General features: G+C 43.9%; 2 protein-coding genes across 2 annotated transcripts in view; both read left to right on the forward strand.

Moving 5' to 3' along the window:
* The window catches only part of fermt2 (FERM domain containing kindlin 2), a 39789-nt gene extending 27599 nt beyond the window's left edge, over positions 1–12190 (forward strand). Inside the window, 9 exon segments of the mRNA XM_030356220.1 lie at positions 1654–1788; positions 2539–2588; positions 3093–3217; positions 3652–3758; positions 4023–4244; positions 7718–7738; positions 8198–8322; positions 8670–8811; positions 9697–12190. Coding sequence (XP_030212080.1) covers positions 1654–1788; positions 2539–2588; positions 3093–3217; positions 3652–3758; positions 4023–4244; positions 7718–7738; positions 8198–8322; positions 8670–8811; positions 9697–9870 — 1101 coding nt within the window. The 3' untranslated portion in view covers positions 9871–12190.
* An 8916-nt stretch (positions 12191–21106) lies between these two features.
* Positions 21107–24113, forward strand: part of stxbp6 (syntaxin binding protein 6 (amisyn)) — a 55526-nt gene continuing 52519 nt past the window's right edge. Inside the window, exon 1 of the mRNA XM_030356275.1 lies at positions 21107–21409. The gene's annotated coding sequence lies outside the window, so the exon portion shown is untranslated. The remainder of the gene's footprint in view (positions 21410–24113) is intronic.

Genomic DNA, 24113 nt, shown 5'->3' on the forward strand with positions numbered 1-24113 from the left:
TTACCAGGCTGTCACCTGGACGTGTCAATTTAGCAGCTTGGCACTAGGCTGGCCAACATGTCGCGAAGAGCAGTCTGTTGTGTATCCTGAGCGCTGGTCAAAAAGGGTGTGTGTGTGTGTGTGTGTGTGTGTGTGTGTGTGTGTGTGGTGTGTGTGTGTGTGTGTGTGTGTGTGTGTGTGTGTGTGTGTGTGTGTGTGTGTGTGTGTGTGTGTGTGTGTGTGATATTCATCTTAAAATCAGTTCACTGACTTTGATTTCTGCTTTGTGAGCACATACAAACGTTCACAAAAGAAAGTTTAACAGTTAGGGTAGGAGTGAGACATGGAGTGAGACGTGGAGAAACATTCAATGGAACCCCCTTTGTCCCTGATCCTGTAACCTTAGAGGGCTCTTGCAACACATTTCTCCCTCTTACAGTGTGGTGAGGTAATTCGAAGCACAGTAGGTTAGGTTGGAAGAGAGAGAAAGGTTTGGCCAGAGGAAGCTTTTGGAACCTAAATTGTTCTCTTTTCTTTCTGAATTCTTCACTCTCTTTCTCGATCTCTTTCCCTCTCTCTCTCTCTCCCCCCCCCCCCCCCCCCCCCCCCCCCCCTCCCACAACAGCTGTTCATCCATATATTAACAGGGGGGTCTAGGGTTGGCAGTACAGGATTTACATTATAAATACCATTTGTCAACAAGTTGTATTCAGTGTCACTCATGACTCATGGCCAGGGGGGAAGCAACAGTTGTGGTTTCGATGCAATGTTCTCCACCGGTGACTTTGTCCTTCCATTGTTACAAACAACAACACCGAGATTGTGCTGATGCCCCCCCGTTGTCACGCGTGTGAGGAGAAAAAGCTGATTTATCATGTGACCGTTTTAATATGGGCTGAAAATGCTCAACGAATCCCTCCTCTCCCCTGTTTTTGTACAACGCGGTCGGAAGTGTTGCCTAATGTGGTTTTACGTTGCGTAATAATTTTGCCCAAATTAATTCCATTAAAACCACTTAAGTATTTACCACAGGCCTCTCGAGTACAAAAAAAAGCTAAGGGCTATGCACAAGCAACCTGGCATGGCAGGAAGTTTATAAGAAATGTTGTTGTGTGTTGACAAAGGAAGGGCACCAATAGCCAATGTAAGGAGAGTTTCTTTGCTTGGAGCTTTCTTTGTCCCACTTTCTTTTCTTTCATTGGTAACCATCATTGGTGGTCTTTGTTTGCAGTTCAGACATGTTCAACAGGTTCCTCTGTTGTTTCACAAAACCACAATCGGTTCAATCTCTATGGCGATGCTGTCATTCCCCTGGAACCCACATTAAGTTTGAGAATATCTTTGTCAATCAAGTGTCCCATAGTCAGAGTAGCCACACTGGTTCACTTTTGTGACTAAGTCGGTATAAATACTAACTTCCTCCGATGGAACCCTGTTTTTTTGGGCAGAGGAAGTCCTCATGTTAATAAAAGAATGGGTCCAAGTCAGAACGAAAGACGGGCAGGATAGTGCAGTGATTTATGTGGGGGGTTCAACTCCCAACTGAAGAGGGTTCGATCCCAAATGTCCGCAGCCATCTGAAGGCTTTGATCGTGTGATAGGCTTGTCTCGATTGCCTCACCTCAGTAGTTCAAACGTTCTTCTCCTCTCTCTCTCTCTCTCTCTCCCATGCAGTACCACATCAACAAGCTGTCCATCATGTCCTCGGACCACCACATGAACAACAGTGAGAAGGAGGTGGACGAGGTGGACGCCGCCCTGTCGGACCTGGAGATCACCCTGGAGGGAGGCAAGACCTCCAACACGCTGGTACGGGGCCCCCTCCACCATCGTGGCCTCCTCATGCATGTGCTTTTATTCTTCTTAAATGTGTTCTCACTGTGGGTCTATTGTTTGATTCTTTGGCCTTGTTTTAATTTTGGATCGTCTGGTTCTGATGTACCGAGTTATGTGTATGTGTTACTTTGTTTGTATCAGATTTTGTGTGTGTGTGTGTGTGTGTGTGTGTGTGTGTGTGTGTGTGTGTGTGTGTGTGTGTGTGTGTGTGTGTGTGTGTGTGTGTGTGTGTGTGTGTGTGTGTGTGTGTGTGTGTGTGTGTGTGTGGCGTGTTCATTTTGCGTTTAGGTCTGATGTGTCAAGTTTGTGCACGTGCACACACTTATCAAGAGTTCTGACAGCACATATGCTCTGTGCTAGGCCTGGGAAAGGAAGCCATACAGTTACTCGTACCACTAGTGCAACATTTTGAACCATTATTTAGGTCGTCTGAGACTGACAAAAGAGTGAGCTTGTGAGATAGTGAACTGCTGTCTCCCTGCCAGGAGGGATAGGTCCTAAAGGGGTAGCCTGATATCCAGGCTTCTATTGTTTAAACAGACCGTTTTTTCATCTTATCACAGGAAGTGGATCATTTTTTGTTTTTGTTTTTTACATCAGAAGCACTTTCTTAAAGCATTCGACAGCATTGTGACACTGACAGGATGTGGAGACGTTTGGAAAAATATGTTTAAAAATAATATATCCGCTTAACCTCTGGCCTGTCTTCCTTCTGCTTTCCAGGGTGATATCACATCCATCCCAGAGCTAGCCGACTATGTCAAGATCTTCAAGTAAGTCCAGATCTGTGAGCTCATCTAGCCCTGAACAACGGCGATGGTTATTCTCTGTTGCTAGCAACAACATGTGTGCAGAGATCCCATCTGCCCAAAGCATGTTATGTTCAAAATCACATCTCTAGAGGAGAGCGAGAGAGGCCAGGCCTTGTATGTGTCTTGGATAATTTAGATTAATCTCTTCTGCTGGTGAATGACATCATCACCTTGTGAGTTGGGGGGGGGGGGGGTGTGAGTAGCTATTAGCTAATAGCTCTTATTAGTGAGACAGAGAGACTTCAGGTGGGACCAGTGTATATATTTGACCCTTTTTTCCATGCTCCTTTTGTTTTGTAATTGGTGCTATTCTCCTGATCCTCCTCCTCCTCCTCAGTCTCATCTGCCGCCTCTTCCAGCTCTTCCTTACTTGTGGAGAAAGGGAATGGCCATGGTCTTTTTGTTTTGTGCGTCTTTTGAAGGCTGACATGGTCTCCTATATCGTGTGTGTTTGTGTTCCTCCAGGCCCAAGAAACTGACGCTGAAGAGTCACAAGCAGTACTGGTGCACGTTCAAGGACATCACCGTCTCCTGCTACAAGACCAAGGAAGAGGCGCACGGCACCCCGGCTCTCCAGATGAACCTCAGAGGTGTGGGGACACACACACACACACACACACACACACACACACACACACACACACACACACACACACACACACACACACACACACACACACACACACACACACACACACACACACACACACACACACACACACACACACACACACACACGTGAAGCCCTTTGAGACTGTAACTGTGATCAAGGTCTACAGAAATATAATTGATTTGACGCTCGACCACACCTTCATGCATGCATCCATTCACACACCAACGCACGGCCCACACACTTAAAAGGGCTCACACATACTCAGACCTGCGTTCACAGACACGGATACAAGAATGTACGTTATCCTTTCCGATGTGTTGAGTGTGTGTATGTAAGAATTTGAGTGACCTATGACCCCCCCAACACACACACACACACACCCTCTCTGAACTGTGGCTTCTGTGTGTGCAGGCTGTGAGGTAACTCCAGATGTCAACATCTCCGGTCAGAAATTCAACATCAAGCTGCTAATCCCCGTGGCGGACGGCATGAATGAGATCTGGCTACGGTGTGACATGGTAAAAGCATAAGAAACCTGGCCACACAAATTCAACACTGTTGGAGGGATTTCATTAAATAACCGTGTTTAGGATTCCCCCCTACCCCTTTAAGAATTACATGTTGACCACACACACACACACACACACACACACACACACACACCCCCCCCTACCTGTAGGATCACCATCGTTTTGTTAACTTAATGACTGAAAAAAGGTATTTCTCCCTCCTGTATCATTATTTCGCCATATTGTCCTGACTCCTTGTACTCCCGCCCCCAGGAGAAGCAGTATGCCCACTGGATGGCGGCGTGTCGCCTGGCCTCCAAGGGGAAGACGATGGCGGACAGCTCCTACAACCTGGAGGTGCAGAACATCCTGTCCTTCCTGAAGATGCAGCACATGAACCCCGACCCCCAGTACATCGCCGAGCCCATCACCACCGACATCAACCCCGAGTGCCTGGTGTCGCCCCGCTACCTGAAGAAGTACAAGAACAAGCAGGTAACGCTGGGAACCGACACAGGGGGGTCCCTGGACCCAGCGGAGCGCACAAGCGTTGGTTATGAGGGGGAATGGGAGGGGAAATCGCGCTCGATTAGATGACACTTTATTCATGTCTTAAAGGAAGTCCAGGGACCACAGCAGCAAAATAACACGCCTGTCAAATGATGACATGCAATCAAAATAAAAATGTAATATCCTAATATAGTGCAATATTGGCCATATATACTGTAAATTGCACTGTATAAAATATACGGTATACTTACTGCCGTGTACAAAATACGGCAACCAGGATAAAGAAAAATATTTTACAATGTTTTTACTCATGAAATAATGGCAATAATGGAAATAATGGCAATGGCTTCTCCCTCTGTTTGGAGATGGGCATCGTGTCATATCCTAGGATAGAGGGTTTGCAGTATGGGATCCTGCTCTGAAGGCTGGACTGGTTGAAGATCACTGCAAGTGTGGCGAGACTTGTCCCTCAGGGAGTGTTACCCGGGACTATCCATACAGGAGATGGGTGTTGTTTTGGGGGAAGGGCTTGTTGATGTGTTCCCTGAAGGGGAGGCGGAGCAAGGCGGAGGAGTTACTGATGTTTCCCAGATGGGTGCCTCCTGGCATCGGTGCCGTGTTGGGTTGGAATGCAGCCTCTCGCACCCTCCTCTAGCCTCCACCCCAAACTCCAGCCCCACACCCTCCCTCACCCAGCCAGCCTTGAGTTCCCAAACTCCCATGTCTGCCCATTATTGTCTCTCCGTCTTTATCCCTCCCTCTCTGACACTATTGATTACCTCGCTCTTTCTTTTGCTTTCTCTCTCCCTCTGTCTTTTTCTCTCTCCCCTCTCTATTTCAGTCTCTCTCTCTGTCTCTCTCTCTGTCTCTGTCTGTCTGTCTGTCTGTCTGTCTGTCTGTCTGTCTGTCTGTCTGTCTGTCTGTCTGTCTGTCTGTCTGTCTGTCTGTCTGTCTGTCTCTCTCTCTCGCCCCTCTGTCTCTCTCTCTCTCGCCCCTCTGTCTCTCTCTCTCTCTCGCCCCTCTGTCTCTCTCTCTCTCTCGCCCCTCTGTCTCTCTCTCTCTCGCCCCTCTGTCTCTCTCTCTCTCGCCCCTCTGTCTCTCTCTCTCTCGCCCCTCTGTCTCTCTCTCTCTCGCCCCTCTGTCTCTCTCTCTCTCGCCCCTCTGTCTCTCTCTCTCTCGCCCCTCTGTCTCTCTCTCTCTCTCGCCCCTCTGTCTCTCTCTCTCTCGCCCCTCTGTCTCTCTCTCTCTCGCCCCTCTGTCTCTCTCTCTCTCGCCCCTCTGTCTCTCTCTCTCTCGCCCCTCTGTCTCTCTCTCTCTCTCGCCCCTCTGTCTCTCTCTCTCGCCCCTCTGTCTCTCTCTCTCTCTCGCCCCTCTGTCTCTCTCTCTCTCTCTCGCCCCTCTGTCTCTCTCTCTCTCGCCCCTCTGTCTCTCTCTCTCTCCCCCCTCTGTCTCTCTCTCTCTCTCTCGCCCCTCTGTCTCTCTCTCTCTCTCGCCCCTCTGTCTCTCTCTCTCTCTCTCGCCCCTCTGTCTCTCTCTCTCTCTCGCCCCTCTGTCTCTCTCTCTCTCGCCCCTCTGTCTCTCTCTCGCCCGCCCCTCTGTCGCTGAGGAGAAGCCAGGACAGCCGACGGTTCACCTTATATACCTGATTATTACAGTAGACACACTGTTGTCTGGCTCAAATCTCTTTCACACTCTTTCTCTCGCTATAATTCAGATGGAAGGTCACATTCTGTATAAAATAAAAATACACTTCATGGATTAAAAACTACATGGATGTATTTAGAATTACAGAGTGAACTGTCCCTGATATCTGTGTCAGTTACCAATCTGATCCTTTCCAATTCTAATGTCTCATTCAATACTTGTTCCATTACTCATACCGATACCATTTATGTTATAATATTATGCAGAAGTAATTCTTGGCTCTTCTAACCAATAGGAAAACTGTATCTGGAGTGTGTGTTTGTGTGTGTGTGTGTGTGTGTGTGTGTGTGTGCGTGTGTGTGTGTGCGTGTGCGTGATCAAACGTATACATCTAATATATACCTGTACCGGTAGAGAGTGGGGGGCCTGGTTTGCATTAAGCTCTGCAGAAGGACTGCAGTGGTCCCGGGGAAAGGGGGTTTGAAGAGGGGGTGGGTGTGTGTGTGATGACTCAGTGGAAGTCTGGTTCTCTCTCTAGCAATCACCCCAGCATGAAGTGGTTGTCTAGCCAGAGAGAGGCCGCTGGATTCTGATGACGCATCCTCAAGCAGGAAATGTCTGCAGATCGACGCGGCCCGATAGAAATCCCAGCCGCGTGTATGTCATCTGGGATTTATAATGCATTTAAAAGGAGTTTAATCTAATAATAAAAACACGTTTAACGTGCACCAGAGAAATTCAGAGCATGGCACAGTGCGTCAGCGTTTGAGGTCGCCATCGTGTGTAAAGTACATCAGAATAATTGGTAGTCTGACGGTGGAACGGCCTACAGGGGGCGCTGGTGTTGTCTATCTGGTCTGGCACCACTCAACCAGACCACCCTCTTGCAGGGGGTGGTATGCTCAGGGCCGTGTGTGTGGGCGTGGCGGGTCAGGAAACGAGCCGTCACTGGACACACTGAGCGGGAAATATGTCCTCTCTTAGTCAGCTGTGGGAGCAGACGTGCATCATCCCACCCCCCATCCCTACGCCAGATGCACACAACACGTACACTCTAACCGCCCCTACTAGGGAGCTTCTTCATGATGCTTTCCCTCTGAGACTACAGCACAGTTCGAAGAAAACACACTTTTTAATATTTGTGGTTATTTTCCTTTTCAACCATATTAATATATGGAGCATACTGGGTTGTTCTTGTGTTTTTTTTTGTTTTAAATAAACCACAACGGTGGCTCTATGACATACTTTAGTATCGTTGAAGAGTTGCTCATTCTGCACAATGTCCTACCGTTCTCCTCCTGCGCTGGTACTTGTCGCCATCTAGTGGTCATAGAAGGAGTAACAACTCGAGAGTCACATAAGCCGCTAGATATACGTACATTGTCAGATACAATCATTTCCGCATGATCTATTTACCAATTAAATAATTGTCCCTGTTCCCAAAATGTATTTAAAATCAGATTTTATTATAATGGAGGCCAGGGCACCTGACCTTACTCTTAGGTGTTTGAGATGAAAGGCAGACACTGTACTCCTACTATAACATGCTTCACCCTCTCCTCTCTTGCCTCAAATATTGCACCCACTCCCTCTCCCAGCGCTCCCAGCCTCCCAGCAGCTCACCTCTATTGGTTTTGTGTTTACATTTGCAGCATGTTTGCTTTTTATTTATCTTTTTTAAGATATGCCAGCCTTCAGTGCCCTTCTTACCTCCTTGTTTTTTTCCCCTTGTCCCTTTTCTGTCCTTCATGTTTGCCTCTCCCTGTGTATGCATCTTCTCTCTCTATTTCCACATCTCTGCCTCACCTCACCAGCCAGGCTTTATCAGGGACTTGGTAAGTGCGCTATTCCGTGTGTGTTAGCCACTCGTGTGTTAGCCAGTGTGTCCTAGTTTGTCTTGTTTGGGGAGAAGTAGCACTCTAACATTAACCTGTGTGTGTACGCCTGTTAATAGTAGTGTTTCACTAGCATGTTGTTCCATCCTTAATGAGGATACACACACGCACAAGCATGCGCAGCATATTAACCCTAGTTTTCTTCCTTAGGTTGACCCTGTAGTCCTTGTGTTGTGTAACTCTGTTTGTCTAAAGTAGATGTTTGTTATTATGATGACATCACTGTGGTTATTGTCAGACCCAGGGTCTCTCCCATGCCTTTCTTCACATGAACTTATTTAAAGTTAAGCTTTTTGTTTGGTGTGTTTGCAGAGAGTAACTTTTCTGTGTGTGTGTGTGTGTGTGTGTGTGTGTGTGTGTGTGTGTGTGTGTGTGTCGGTGTGTCGGTGTGTGTGTCAGATCTCGGCCAGGATCCTGGAGGCCCACCAGAACGTTGCCCAGATGAGTCTGATCGAAGCCAAGATGCGCTTCATCCAGGCCTGGCAGTCGCTGCCCGAGTTTGGCATCACACACTTCCTCGCCAAGTACGTCTGCTCAAATCCCCCAGAGGCACCTCCTCTGCTTAAATAATAAAGGGGTGGTAATGGTTCTGATTTCAAACCTTTAACTCTCCTTTATTTCTCAGCCAAAGGCCATTAAATACAGTTTATTATGATTGTTTTTTAGCTATCGTTTCGGTTGAATTCTTCTTAAACATGTCCCTGGTTGGAGTCTTATTAGTTAGTTAAAAGTTTTACTACAGCCGAAAGGTCTAGATTTTACCAGCATATATTAATATTTGTACTTTTTGGTTTTATGTACTTGGGGAAGAATTGTTTTCTTAAGTTTGTATTTTGGTCTTTATTAATTTCTATTTATTTCTCGCCTGTAGGTTCCAGGGCGGGAAGAGGGAGGAGCTTATCGGCATCACGTACAACCGTCTGATCCGCATGGACGCCAGCACCGGCGATGCCATCAAGACGTGGCGCTTCAGCAACATGAAGCAGTGGAACGTCAACTGGGAGATCAAGATGGTACGAGCACTTTTTTTTTCACTGCCCATTGTGTCCACAAGTCTCACTTTTTTCTCTTAAACATGCATATTTTCAAACCCATGCTTCTCATTTTCAACGGCAACAGTTGAGAGGTCATCTCTGCCACCGATGAAACCGATTGTCATTGGTTGACAACGGATTTCAAAGTTCAAAGTCAGCTTTATTGTCAATTACAAAATATGTGCAACACAAATAAATGAATCAAAATTTCGTTTGTCTCTGACCCACAGAGCAATAAGTACAAAAGGATACAATTTGGTAAATTAAGTAATATACTAATAATATATATATAATATATATAATAAATTATAAATATTCTAAAGAAATTCTAAAGGCAAAACTATACGGTAAAACAAAAAGGTACATGTACAATAAAGTCAAAAAAAGTAAAGGGTTCTTGGGGGCAAATGGCAGGGGGTTTCAGAGTGCGTATTAAATGCATATCGAACAAATCGAGTGGCAGGATAGCGACCGTGGCTATGGTGTCGAGAAGACTCCCAAAAGGAAGGTTCGGGATTCGATACCCAATGCCTAGTGAACATGGCCTGTTCCTTACAGACCTAATGACACAATTTCAATATCTCATAGATAACAACCACACGCTTTGTTGGTGAACATCCAAAGCCCTTAAAGATGACATCATACCACCAGGTCTGAGTGTCATTAGCCGGATGTATGACGGATAGTTGAGCAACATTTGCTACAGTCCACTGGGTAGGCTGGTAGACTGATCTATCCAGCGTTCATCTAGGTGGACACGCCCACTTGAGATGTCAGAATGGCAGATTTTCAAAACATCTTGTAAAGGCTGATCACACTCTCACCATCCACACCGTGCTCCCTCTCCTCCTCTACCACCACCAGGTGACGGTGGAGTTTGCGGACGAGCCCAGCCTGGCCTTCATCTGTGCCGAGGTAGACTGCAAGGTGGTGCACGAGTTCATCGGTGGATACATCTTCCTGTCCACGCGCGCCAAGGACCAGAACGAGTCCCTGGACGAGGAGATGTTCTACAAGCTCACCAGCGGCTGGGTCTGAGGGGTCAGGGGTCAAGGTGCTAGCGGTCGGGGGGGGGGGGGGGGGGGGGAAGGCTGGGGTGTTAAGAAATATCTATTCTATTGTATTCTTATTTCCTGGCGTGTGTGATTTTTGTTTATTATGACGCTTGCAGAGTCTGACAAAAAGCTTTGCCACTTTTTTGGTTCATTTCCGATCCCTAACATCCTGTTTGCTAAAACACTAAAGATGGCCGCCTAACACAGTCCGGAGGACCTCTGTCACCACCAACCCAACCATCACAACCTCCACTTTGCTAGGACCTGCCTTAACAACCTCTGGACGATACGACGTTTGTTGTTTTTAACCCCTCCACCGTATTCACCTGCCGTTCTCCTGTGCCTCCTGTTGGTGGAATGGTTGCCCTGACAACCAGTAGAATCCAGTCCCATGGCCGGAATCCTTTTCGATGCCAAAGACTTCCTTACCCCTCTTTCTAATTCCTATATTTTCTCTCTCTCTCACTCTATCCACTCTGTCCCAGCTTCTCTTTTGGTCTTTTCAACTGGACCAAAGGGAGCAGATGTCCACCTTCTATAGCAACACACACACACACACACACACACACACACACACACACACACACACACACACACACACACACACACACACACACACACACACACACACACACACACACACACACACACAGCTCTGACCCTCCGCTCTATGAAGGATGATTTTGACGTTATTATCTCGAGATCATATGAAGGCGCATGTAAGCACTTCTATCATTTAGACCAGAACCCCGAATGAATAAGCTGTAGTCGGTATTTGAAGTTAGTTTTTTTTGAGATTTGTCCTTGTGCTTTGTTCTCGACCGAACGTGTCCATGTTAGTATCGAAGCGGTGGATTTTCTCTGGGTCGAGTCGTTGCTCTGCAGCTCGTCTCAACGCAAAAGAAGATACTTGAAGAGTTTAAACCGAGCCCTCCCCCTCCTAATTTCAGTCTCAACCGACGTGACGATAGTTAGACGTTATTAAAAACACAAAAGATCCGTGACACTAGCGTGCAACCTCGCATATCCATATGCCACTGTTTTTGTGGTTTCTGGTTTAATTAGTCAACAGTCAGTTTCCACGTGTCGAGCAATCAAAATAACAGCATTTATTTCCTTGTTGAAAGAGTTTTTTTTGCTTTTTTTTTTTTTTGGGAATGCAAAATCTGAAATGGTGGCCATAGGAATCAGTGGTGTGAAATATAGGGAGGGATATTTAGAACCTGTGCTCGATCCTTTCGCCATTTTGGAGATGTCCGTTACCAATAGCATGTGGTGCATTGCCTTGTTCAAGCACTGTGATGTCTGTGCTCCTCAGTGCATGTAAACTAGCCCACAGTCTGTATAACATTGCGCCGCCTCACCTTTTAACTGCCATTGTTTGGTCCTTACACCGTATAGTATTATTAGTATTATTATTGTTATTATTATTATTTTATCTTATCACACACCAGCAAAAAGGTCACCCAAGTTTTTTTGAAGAAGGAATATATACAAGTATTTTTTTGTTCATTTCTCGCTCATCCTCAGTGTGAAAGAACAGTAAAATGAAGTGTTAGTTTTTTGTAACTAATGTAAAAACAGGTTTTATAGAATTGTACAGATGTTTCATTTGTTGCTGCTTCTTTTTTCTTTCTCTGGGTTTTTTCGGAAGTGTACTCTTGCAGGAAGAAAAAAAAGATGGGGGGGGGGGGGGTGTAGTTTGTGGCCATTGTGTAGTACCTCTGTGCCTGCAAATGTTGTTGTCTTGTTTTTGAGTTTCAGATGAAGAAATATATAAATCTATATGAAGATGACAGGTCTCAAACTCCAGGTTTCTAGGATTTTACGAAGATTGTTCGTCCTCAATACATTCGTTGATCGTTTTATTTTGAAATGTCGATATTTCTCACACCTTTTTAATTGTGCTCAGTGTCGTCGTCTCTACTTACAAACATAATTTGTCATTCTGTTTTGTACTTAAACGTCTGTGGCAGTCAGTTGCCCCTTCGCTCTCACTATATGAACTATCAATGTTTAGACGCATTCGCTTTTCAAATATTCTTCGCTAAATTTATAAACGTATCACGTTAAGTTTCAGGGTTTCATCACGGTTGATAAGCACGCCATTGGTTTCTACCCTGGAGTTTGAGACGAAGCGGTTGATACAAACAGAAGAGAAACACGAGCCTAGCCTATGGTGTTTATGCTCTCTCTGGTCGTGTATTCGTTGGCCTTCCTGTGTTCACCGCAGCAGTGCATGGCCTGTTGTGCTGACTGTAAAAATGCATTTATTTTAAAAAATAAAAATAATTTTTATTTAACTTCTCATTGTCTGTTTTTATTACTTCTGGTTATTTATTGTTGTCATGGATAGACAAAGACGTGTTTTTCTTTATGTTGACGCATCTCATTGAGTTGTGATGTAGCTTCATATCCACCAGAGGCCATACTTCCCCACAGTCCATTCTTCGCTGTTACGCAGAAATGTTTCATAGCGCTGGCCAGAGCGGACAACTGAAATTCCTTGGGTGGCACGGGTCGCACACCAAAACCAAAAGCCCTAACTGAATTTGAGGAGCTCTATTGGTGTTGTAGGCTCTTATCCTAAAACTATGTCAATTAAGAGCTAAGAATCACGTGCTGATGAAGTTCATTATTTTACAGTTAATGCTACTAATTATCTGTCAATTTAATTAGGCAGGGGGCAGCTATGGTATCATGGTGGCCATGGCCGCGACAGTGGTGCCAAGGACCTCCAAAAGTGTCTAAAACTACAATTTATATAAACAGTACATAGCCTATATGTGGACACTGCTGCATGGATTTATTCTAAAAAGTGAACACAAACTTCACTTTTGCTGGCCCCTCTTGGAAAACCACTGACCTAAATCAATGCTTACTTCCTCCAAGACGTCTGGAACAAGCTCAGTCTCCAGAGTGTGTAGGCTACATTAAATATGACGTGTCTGGTGGACTTGGCTGTACAGTGTGATACAGGCCACATGTTGGTTAATCCCATAAACCATATTAAGGTGTTCATAAATCTGGTTCCATGTAGGTTTAGTCGTTATAAACTTTGTCTCTCTAGGGTGTTAGTTGTTGGGTTTAATCCCCAATTTTCACATTCAATACCTGTAAGGCCTCCTTGAGCTAGATGACCCACCCTACCTGCTCATTAATGGCATCTCAAGTAAAATCACTAAATCACTTTGGGTTAAAGCATTTGCCTGATGACAAACAAGTACGCAGCAGAGACATTTCCTAAGTGGGAATGTATTTGCCATCAGGTTAGGGTCAATGCAAGGATTGGAATACAAGACAAGTCAACAACAGGTCAGTTACTGCCTTGGTGGAACGGCTTGACAATGGTGCAGAAACTGAGCCTGCACATTTATTTTTCCAGTTTGGGATTTTGTTCTCATGGTGTATGATGTAACTTCCTCAGTACTCCTCCTCGTCTGCACGCTACTCTAGCCTTCACACCATGGCGTTTCAGAATCATCATGTGGGGCCTCAGCAACAGCCAGTCTCCCCACTCCCTATCTGTGTTAATTTAGAAGGGGCTTAGATAACGTGTGTTGCTAGGATGAACAAATAGTCAAAGCTATGCCAGAAAATCACCCAGATCTTTACAGATGTGTTTGATCCAACTCAATTTCACAGCCAAAGACAGATGTGTGTCATTTTGTGTGTCCACCCAACAACAACAGTATGAGAGAAGGAATTTGTGTTTGTGTGTGTGTGTCTGCATGTTTTATTGTGTCTCCCACTACGATCAAGAGTTCACTGCATTGTTGTTTAGCACCTTTAAGACGCTTTAGCCAGTGTCTGCTTCTTGGAGGCCAACGATGACATCACCGCAGCTGCGGGGTAGATCTGCCCAGAACACGAGAGGTTGGGTATCGATCTTAAAGGTGACATATACCACCAAGTGTGTGTGATTACAAGCCTTTACAAGCCATTTTGAACATCTACCTCTTCTGACATCACAAGTGGGCATGTCCACCTAGATGTATGATGGATAGATGAGCAACGTTTGCTACAGGCAACTGTATAGGCTAGTCTGATCTATCAAGCATTCATCTAGGTGGACACGTCCACTTGTGATGTCAAGAGGCCGATTTTTAAAACGGCTTGTTTTAACATGGTGGCATTATATGTCCCCTTTAAGGGACCGTCATTGGATGAGAGGCAACGTTGGGGTTGACTTTGAGGACTGTGAGATCTTGATGACCGCAACCCTGAAATGACTGCATGCATACCCTCTTCATGGAGAATCAATCAAATTTTGGATGGAAGGATAAAAACTTTGAGAAGGTTAAACTTTGGGGAAGCTAAGTGAGAAAGTACACTGAGTGAAGTGTAATAAGCTACACAGCCACTGTTGGCATTAACACAGCTGTGGCTTCCAAGAAGTTTGACCCCCGCACTAAGTTCCCATCAAGAGGACATTTGAGCTCCTTTCGCTGCCTCCTAAGTAATTTTTCTCATGACAGTTGATGAAAGTACATGAAATAAGGAGTAAATATAAATCATTCAAAAAGAAAGAAATCATTTGATTGACATTGACATGTTTTTGTGATAACAAGCCTTTAGTAAAAAAAATCAAATAAGAACACTGTGGACACATAATTTGTGATTATTTGGATGATTTGTAAAATATTGGGTGGCCAAGTTTTTTATAGCCAACAAAAGGCTGCAAACTTTAGCGGCTCAGATGTATTGTGTATTTCCTAATGCATGCGTGTTTGAATTTCCTCCTGGTCAATATCCAATAAGCCAAGTACTTCTTGGCAGGCTGTTCAGCGCAGGATTTATTTTGAAGTCTACTGAAAAAATACATGGAGGGTTTTGGAAAACTGACAATAGGGGCAGAGTGTGTAAATAAAAACAATTGTAACAATTGAACTTCTTTGGCCGAGGAGTTATTTACTTTTTCTCAAACTCGGGGTGGAGGAACAACGCAACCAATCATGATAGACATAAAAAACTGTTGTGCGTTTGTTTACCTCGAAATAGTAACAGGACGATATTGGAACATAAAACAACATGAAAGCACAATCTTTCACAACACTGGAAAGGGAGGACACTATATGCTGATGTCATCTTTTTTTAATTTATGAGCTTTGAGACAGTGTGTACTCGTATGGTTTGATACTTGTGCTTACACGAAGCACATGTGTTTGCAATATCCAAGCAGACTTTCCTTCTCTCTCATGTTGTTTTTTTGGATAGTGAGACTTTCCAATATGGCTGAAATGTATACTGTTGAAATGTGTACTATAATGTATAATGTATATCATTCCCTTACGGATATTCTGGTTTTGTTTTCCAGCATGGGTTGTGATGAAAATGCTTTTGAAATAAAATGTCCTGAAGGAAATGTCTCTTCCTAGTCCTAGCAGATGATTTCAAACCTCTGATGTGTTCAGATAAATTAGCCCAGCTTAGTTTGCCTTTAGTGTGGTTGTTGAACAGGTGAAGGCCTTGTTGAACAAACCTTGCACACTGTGTTGGTCTTTGCCCAAGGGTCAAGGGATGAATTCCGAATGAACAGGAGGGGAGGTTAGAATATGGCTCAGGAAGGCTCTGGGTCTATCCCACACTAGGTATGGGTCTACTTGGTCCTATCAGAGGACTCAAATTGAGATGTGACCATGATGACCATTTTCTTAATCGCTATGCCTGTTAGTATAGTAATTACGAATCCATCAAAGAAACAAAGAAGTAGAATTGTGTGAAGCACACACACATGCTCTGCTGCACACAGCGCACTCATACTGAACAGGGTGCCCTATCTCGACCCCTCTTCCATCAGCCTTTGTCCTTGAGAAAATAAACACAATCTACGCCCTCTTTTTGTGTAAGTATGAGAGCGAAAGAGAAAGAGAGAGAGAGAGAGAGAGAGAGAGAGAGAGAGAGAGAGAGAGAGAGAGAGAGAGAGAGAGAGAGAGAGAGAGAGAGAGAGAAAGAGTTATATTAGTAGCTACTCTTTTTCTCGCTATAATGCTTCAATTGTTCTAAGCCTCACTTGTAAGTGGCTCATTTGGATAACAAAGTGCCCACCCAGTGACACACGATAGGCCTAGACACGCTCTGTACACTGAGCGTGGATTAGTATGCATCACTTCTGCACACTTTTGAGTCCTTTTTATTGAAGGGGATCCACTTGTCCCCTGGCTCCTCTCAGCCTCCCACATCATTACACCTAATGTGATAATTCAACCCTACTCGCCCACGGAATCCTGTTCCTCTTAAAAGAACATCCCAGTCGCCCCAGCCAGTTCCGGCCAGCAATTCACAGAGGGCGTCAACAAACTGGATTGACAAGGACGAAGGCTTTTGTTTATGTTTGTTGTGTCAGATGCGCTCTAGCCCCTCTCTGTCCCTGAGGCATTATGGTAAATGGAGTCTATGAGGCAGTTGTTAAGGGTAGCCAGGTATATCATGTGGACCTGTGCTGCTTTGTTGTACAAGAACAATAAAAACAAGGGAACGATCATGCACAAGGCTACTTTGAGAGGTGTGTTGTTGGGACGCAGGCTGAATGAAGATGAAGAGGGTCTGTTCTTCACGGTCCACAGAGGACACATTAATTTAATAAATGCATTTTCTTTTATCAGATTACTTTTTTTATTTGTCTTTAAAGATTGCCCCAGCTTTATTAATCCCCGGGCTACTATACAAGGGTTTATATTGTGTATTACCCTCTTCGTTATCTGGTGATGTCTTCTGTGTCGGGCTGAATGCCGAATCGAAGAAAATGTTCTTATAGGGGACTCTTGTCGGATCAATGAGGAATCAATTGACCCGTTCTGACCCATCTCTTTTCACTGCGCACTCGTTATATCTTACAAAACCTTGTGGATCTTTAGTGACATAAAGATTCTGGGTTTAATACGAACCGTTATCCTTTGTAATTTCTCAAAATAGCTATGTTCAAAAGTCCAGAACAGCGTGTGACTGAACAGCGCATGCCATGCCTTCCCTGCAATAAAGAAGAAAGAGACGATAAAGGGAAGAAAGAGAAATCGAAATTGGGAAGTAAAATTTAACGTTGGTTGGATTGCAAACCTGCAAGGATGTGAGCTTATTGATCGGCTTAATGAGCATCCGCTGATGGCTATCTGGGAGAGAGACTTTTAATTCCAGAGAGAGAGAGAGAGAGAGAGAGAGAGAGAGAGAGAGAGAGAGAGAGAGAGAGAGAGAGAGAGAGAGAGAGAGAGAGAGAGAGAGAGAGAGAGAGAGAGAGAGAGAGAGAGAGAGAGAGAGAGAGAGAGAGAGAGAGAGAGAGAGAGAGAGAAACCGTAGACAGGGTAGAGAGTCCCACTCCAAGCTTGGTTGTCAACTGAGATATAGAATGAAGACAAGGGTCCTACAGCTCGATCTAATCTATGAACATCTCCACCCCACCATAGCAGTCACTCAATGTACATTGAGTACAGTTAAGGCCTACTTATTCTTCGTATTTACTTGTTATAGAAAGGTACCATTTTGGCATGCACGTGTAGAAATATTGCAATGCAAAGTCTAGTTTAAATGATATAGTAGGTGTTGAATTGTATTAAGTCTAATGAAGCTAAAGAGGTTTTCTTGAAAAGGGTTGTCGTATTTTTTTATTTTCCATATCAAATTACTTTCGTGATATTTTGTTGATGACCTGAGCAGGTGAAAGCCAACACATACCCACATACACAAAGAAACACACACACACACACACACACACACACACACACACACACACACACACACACACACACACACACACACACACACACACACACACACACACACACACACACACACACACACACACACAGCCTATCAGTAAACTGAGCAGCAGACTGTGGAGATGGCTTCTGTTTGTTCCGTCTAATGATGCATGGCTTCATTATGAATGCCTGCCATGCAGATACAGTCACTCCAAAATCCACCAAATCAGCACACATCCGGCTATTAACTTTTCCCCAGACTGGAGGGATTCAATCCCTTGTTTCATTTGTTAACAAAATCCTGCTTTCAGGGAGTAAGGCAGCTCCCTGTTAATAGAGGAAGAGGAAACACTTAATTTTCCTTCTCGAGCTAGAAACGAATTATGCTAAGTGAGAAGAAGTTCCATCCAGTTCCATTTATTTTTTTATTTTGTAATGCCTCTATTTATTTTATAGTGCCTTCAAGATTGTTATAATTGTCAGTGAGATAACACCTTCTATTTTCTTGACCATGCCTAATAGGGGACATTGTATTGAGTCTGTGTGGGTATTTACAACAGGAACTGTTTGCTTTCAAATTTCATTTGAAAGGAGACACTTAAAATTGGAAGCTCAGCCTACCTTCCACGCATATTTCTAGAGTTTGTTCCTCCTCTCGTTCCTTCGGTTTTCGACTGTATTCAACTTCTTCAACTGAAATTAGGTCCAGAGAAGGAGGATTAACCAGGTTATCTGTCCAACAATGGCTAAGCGAACAAGGGACTAAAAGGGGCAAAAAAGCCCAAGGAAGTATTTTTATTGTGACTGAATTGAGAGCGGAGACGCTCTTATGTCTTGTCCTGCCAGCTGTGGTGTAGAGAGCACAAGAATAGCACAGGTGCACTGAGATAAAATCTCTCTCTCTCTGTCTCCATTTCTCTCTCTATCTCTTGCCATTTAACACATTAACTCAATTCTTTGTAAATAAAGGGAAGAGAGGAATTTCTTAGAATGTATATAAAGATGAATAATTCGCAGTGTCTGATTCAAACCCAATTTAACGGTGCCCGTATGGGAGAGCAGACCAATAAATAAAGCGAACCTAAGACCTCTTAGCATTTAATCATGCTACACAATTTGGGAGAAATCTGTCCACAAAAGTACTTGATTACTTACAGGAGTATGAGAAAAAACTCAGATCTCTATGGAATGTATTTGCTTTCACATCGCCAACAGAAGCAAAAATGTAATCGTACAAATGGCATGGATAAAGAAATACATTAAAAAATACTATGTGTTTTATGACAAATCTCATACATTTTCTAACAGACCCCTGCAGATTTATCAGGCTCTGTTAATGAGCGTGAATCACGATTCTAATCCTCAAACTCAACCACTTACCAAGTTTATTTTGACACCTTACCTACTTTTATGGTATGTGTGCTTAACATAAAGGCATGTGATACACATAAAGACGGCGTTAAAGCTGACATATCCAACACATACAGAGATTGGGGAAATGAAAGTGTGTGTGTGTTCGTGGCGTGGGGCAGCATGTATGCATGATTTTATATTATGAGGTAAGCGTTAAAACAATGATTATTTATTCAATTTGCTAATCTTTTAAATGTACCTAAGTTACTAGCTTCTCACAACTCTCAACTTATTTGGGTAAAGTTAGTTAAAGCAAGGCTAGGGATATAACAAGATATCTAAGAACACGGTTCCAAACTTCCTTTTCTAGGAGAGAGAGAGAGAGAGAGAGAGAGAGAGAGAGAGAGAGAGAGAGAGAGAGAGAGAGAGAGAGAGAGAGAGAGAGAGACATCTGTAACCACAGATTCTGGCTGCAGTGTCTAGTGCCTGAGCTGCATGAGTCACAATGTACCGGTTAGTGTTGAGCAACGGCGGCTTGTGGTGGGGTGAGTTGAGGCAACCGGCTGCAGATACAGTAGGAGTAGAGACTGTTAGTGGCATACAGTCCCTCGGCGTAGCCTGGCTCCTGATGTTCTGCTTTCTACGCAGAGCGAGAAAGCAGAGTGGCCAGAGACCGAGTAGTTTAAATTCCCAGACTGATCGACACACACTCCTGATAGTGTGTGTGTGTCTGTGTGTACTTCCTGCCTGTATTTCTTTTGGGTTGCATGCGTGCATTTTTGTAGATGTGTGTGTGTGTGTGTGTGTGTGTGTGTGTGTGTGTGTGTGTGTGTGTGTGTGTGTGTGTGTGTGTGTGTGAGTGTGTGAGTGTGAGTGTGTGTGTATTTGTGTTCCTCTGTCTGTGTGTGAATTTTCAGTGCGTGTATGTCTGTGTGTGTTGTGTTCCCTTTCACCCCGGGCCTTTTCCATGATCCCTCGAAACGTGGGGAAAGTGACTCATAACCTCAGAAGTGCATTTAGTAACAAGCTGTGGCTTGAGGAGAAACGTCCATACATGGTCTTCCTGCAGGTTTCAGAGCACACAGAGTCCTGTGTGTGCCTGAGAGTGGACCTCCTGTCACCCTCCCCCAGCAGAACTTAACCACAGACAGACAAACAGGACTCTGGAAATCAAGGTCTGAAGGTGATGCTAAAACCAACTACAGAGCCAAAACACTAACCTCATGTCTAAAAGTTTGGCTCTTCACTGAATAATTGAAGCCTTACGGTAAATCTGCCTATGGATAAGGTGCAGCATTGGTGTTGCACTGCTAGGCTGATTAGTGTTGCAGAATATTCTCCAGAAGATGACCTGAGCATCCATATCTATTGATATAAGTTTGAGTCATGTGTGGTAACCACCAGCTTTTCAAACACATAACAACAAATGAATAACACTTTCATACTATTGGCCCAATAGCATGGGGGTTTATGCTACATGTTGACCAGAAATATTACACAAGTTCTATGGAGTTACACTCAAGCTAAACTGCACAACCAATTAATTGCTCAGAAGATTATCGTCCACATTGAGGACTGGAGTTATTTTCACTTCAACAGAAACACATGGAATCTGACGCACACACACACACACACACACACACACACACACACACACACACACACACACACACACACACACACACACACACACACACACACACACACACACACACACACACACACACACACACACATTCCTCTGCAACTTTGGGGTTGGCATGGTTATGGGAACACATTCTTTACGGCCAAATAGTCCGACCTGAGTGCTTAAACACAATCACCCACGACACATAAAGGACTTTACTACTAGGCCTACTTACTACCTACTTAGGCCTACAATATAGTTTGCAAGAAATAAAACGATTCATTAAAAGATAATAATGTTCTATATTGCTGGTTTTATATAAACCCTGCTGTTTAATTGGACATTTTGAGGAAGAAAATGTGAGAATGCTTTGACGCTAAAGTAAACCCAGTCACAAAAAAACAAAGGAGTTAAAGTACTTTCAACTATATAGACTTTGGAAAGTGGTTCTGCAGATCTCTGAGCAAGTGGGTGAGTGATAGAGGGAGAGCAAGAGAGAGAGAGAGAGAGCGAGAGCGAGAGCGAGAGTGAGAGAGAGAGAGAGCAAGCTACGTAGTAAGTGAACGTGATTGGTCCGTCTGTCTGGGGACCTGCTACTGCTTTTCCTCCGAGACAGCGATCGTGGTGCGAGAGCCCCTCAGCAGAGGGATCAAAGTACAACAAACTCCCGCTGGTTAGATACAAACGGCCGTTCAGGAACCGAAACCAGTCGCGATGTTAATTGCGAAGTCACTCTGTTTGAAAAGATAACAGACCGGACAGCAGCTGTTTGAAAAAAGTTGGCTTACTGGCTGCTTGGAGACTGCCAAACGCATAAACCACACGTGGATCAAGTCGCTGAAACGGAGGTGAGTACGACACAGTCGCTCCTTTTATCAAGTGTCTTATTTATCAACTTTAAATTGGAAGCCTACTGTGTTGTTCTGACGCTTGTTGTTTTTCATGAATAACTTTCAAAGTTAGGTGATTACCTGTCTCATTTTTGATACGTAGAATATTGACTACGTCAATAGTTGTTGAAAGAAGTGGCGGGTATTTGTTGCTGCGTGTGGGTGTGTTGCGCGGTCACGCGTGTGTGCACTGGCGTTCCCGGATTTGTCCACGGTTAATTTAACAGTGAAAGGTGCAACAGTTGAACAACGATATACAATGTTTGGAGTAAATGCGTCGTTTGTGATTATTATATGATATTGCCGCTTTCTTGTTGGGTGTCTAGGCCTACATCATAATGCAACATTAACTGTATGCGAGCATACTTGTTATTGGTTTGGTTGTTATGGTCCCAGATAGCACACAGTAACAGTGTGTGTGTGTGTGTGTGTGTGTGTGTGTGTGTGTGTGTGCGTGTGCGTGTGCGTGTGTGTGTGCGCGCTTGTGGAGCGCAATACAATACGTCACCCATACTGTAGAAGACAATACAACATGGGTAAACACGACGAGGTCTTCCCTCTCCCATACAACGCACTCCAAATAGTTGTACTCTGATCTCTGCCTGATGACAAATAGTTGGGCAGGTTCAGCTCTTTATGTTGTAACAAAGCTGCATGGTTTGACCATTTTAGCCCTCTGTACTTTAGCTGTATCTATTCATTACGAAATCCACAGAAGTTGTAACAATCAAATGTATAAATTACAAGAACATTAAAAGCCCATATTTGTTGATCCTTCTAGTCTGTCATTTATGTATTTTTAATCATGTTTCAAAAAGGTGGATCCAGGTTTTAATCTGTGAAATTATTCAATGTGAATGCATGTAGTTTTATATTAAGATGAGGTGGATATGAATACAAGTCTTTATGTAGGGCTGGCATATGTATGATTGATATATGCTACTGTGTTTTCTGCCTAAAAAGATTGATACAGGTGACCACTGAAATGGGGGCTAATGTTATTGTCAGTGAACACCTCCCTGTGAAACCTCACTGCATGTCACTGTGTTACATTGCTTGCGTTATGGTTAAATTAAACTAATATGGATGCTTCAACAAATGAGGGAACCCCTGTATTTGGTGCAAATTAACCATCCTCTCCCAGCCCCATGAAAACAGATAGAATATTCTACAAGTTCCCCACATCAGTGCTTTTTCACCATGAAGGGAGTACAGTTTCACCATGAAGGAAAAGCCAACAACCAGTTGGTAACAAGTGCCATTGCAATGGTTGAACAGTGCAGCCAGAAACCCTGTGTGCATCCTCTAGATATTACACACACTTTGTACTGAAACCGACAACGAGCCCTTCCTTCTTCTGCTTTGCTTTTGTTGGCTATCTCTGCAAAACAGGGTCTTTTGTCAGCCATGAGAGATGCTTATCTTACCCGTTGCCCTTCCCACTGCTGAGCTCTACATTTTGCACTCCAGCATTCTTGTATATAGAAAAGTAAAATAATAATTCCCTAAAGGCTTTGTCCTGTGGTCATGAGGTATCAAGGCCATCATGTAAACACAAACATATCACAGATCTGGGTACCCTTTTGTTTCATTGCATTACAGTGTGTCTTTTATAAACTGCTTTATTTAATATAATACTCACTTTATCGGCCATCTCTTGGTCATTTACGACACTCCCTTCCAAACAAACCACTGGAGAACAACAAACCATTGAAATTTCCATGAGCCCAAAAATGTCCTCCTTATTCCAACTTTGTTATCATAATAGTCACCCCTTGGTATGGGGTGACTATATACCAAAATAGACCACAGATACATAAATACTATACTAATAAACCACATATGCAATAAAAAACAATAATACTTTACTTTCTATTAAATTAATAAAACCAAAAATAAATCGAAACCTATATACTAAAAGGATTTGGACGGTTTAAGACCCCAGGTTAGCGTCGAAATGCTCAATGTCCAGAAGTAAGTGAGCCATGTATTTTGTCCAACTCGCCTCCTCTCGCGATGAAACTGAGCAGTTGGTTATTGACATCAATTAAATTTCAAACGAGTGTTTAGCATTCATAACTTTTGACCTTGATTTGTCCAACACAAGTAAGCCCATATGAACTGCCCTGGCTTGGTTGTTTTTTGCCAACAGTGCCCGCAAACTTACAAATTGATTCGGTTTGGATTCAGGGTTGACACGCCACTGGGCATGCTAACTGACCAAGAGACTAAAATGACTGGATAGAATTCGGATCAAAGATAGTGGCTGCGTAATAGGCAGTTCACAAAACTTAGATACAGCAATGGGACCTGATAAACCCTTGTTCAGGATATTAAAGATGCCAATAGATCGCCATCTGCCCAATTTCGGAATCTTCCTATAACGCGATATGGGGTGGGTTAGCCAAAAATCATAGTCCATTTACATCTGGACACAGACAATGTCTACAGTCGACCTGGGGTCTTGACGAACTGGACTAGTCTAGCTATACCTAGACTAGGCCTTATTGCTATAGAAGTAAACCGTTAGCTCTCTGGTCTTTGTCAATATCCTAGGGTATTCAGTTGCTAATTTATTTTGTGATTTAGCTACCATGCTAGCGATATCTATTGACGGCTGTTTGATAACCTTATTACCATTCAGGGCCTGCTGGACTGTAGC

The sequence above is a fragment of the Gadus morhua genome, chromosome 5 (genome assembly GCF_902167405.1).
Source record: "Gadus morhua chromosome 5, gadMor3.0, whole genome shotgun sequence".
NCBI lineage: Eukaryota > Metazoa > Chordata > Actinopteri > Gadiformes > Gadidae > Gadus > Gadus morhua.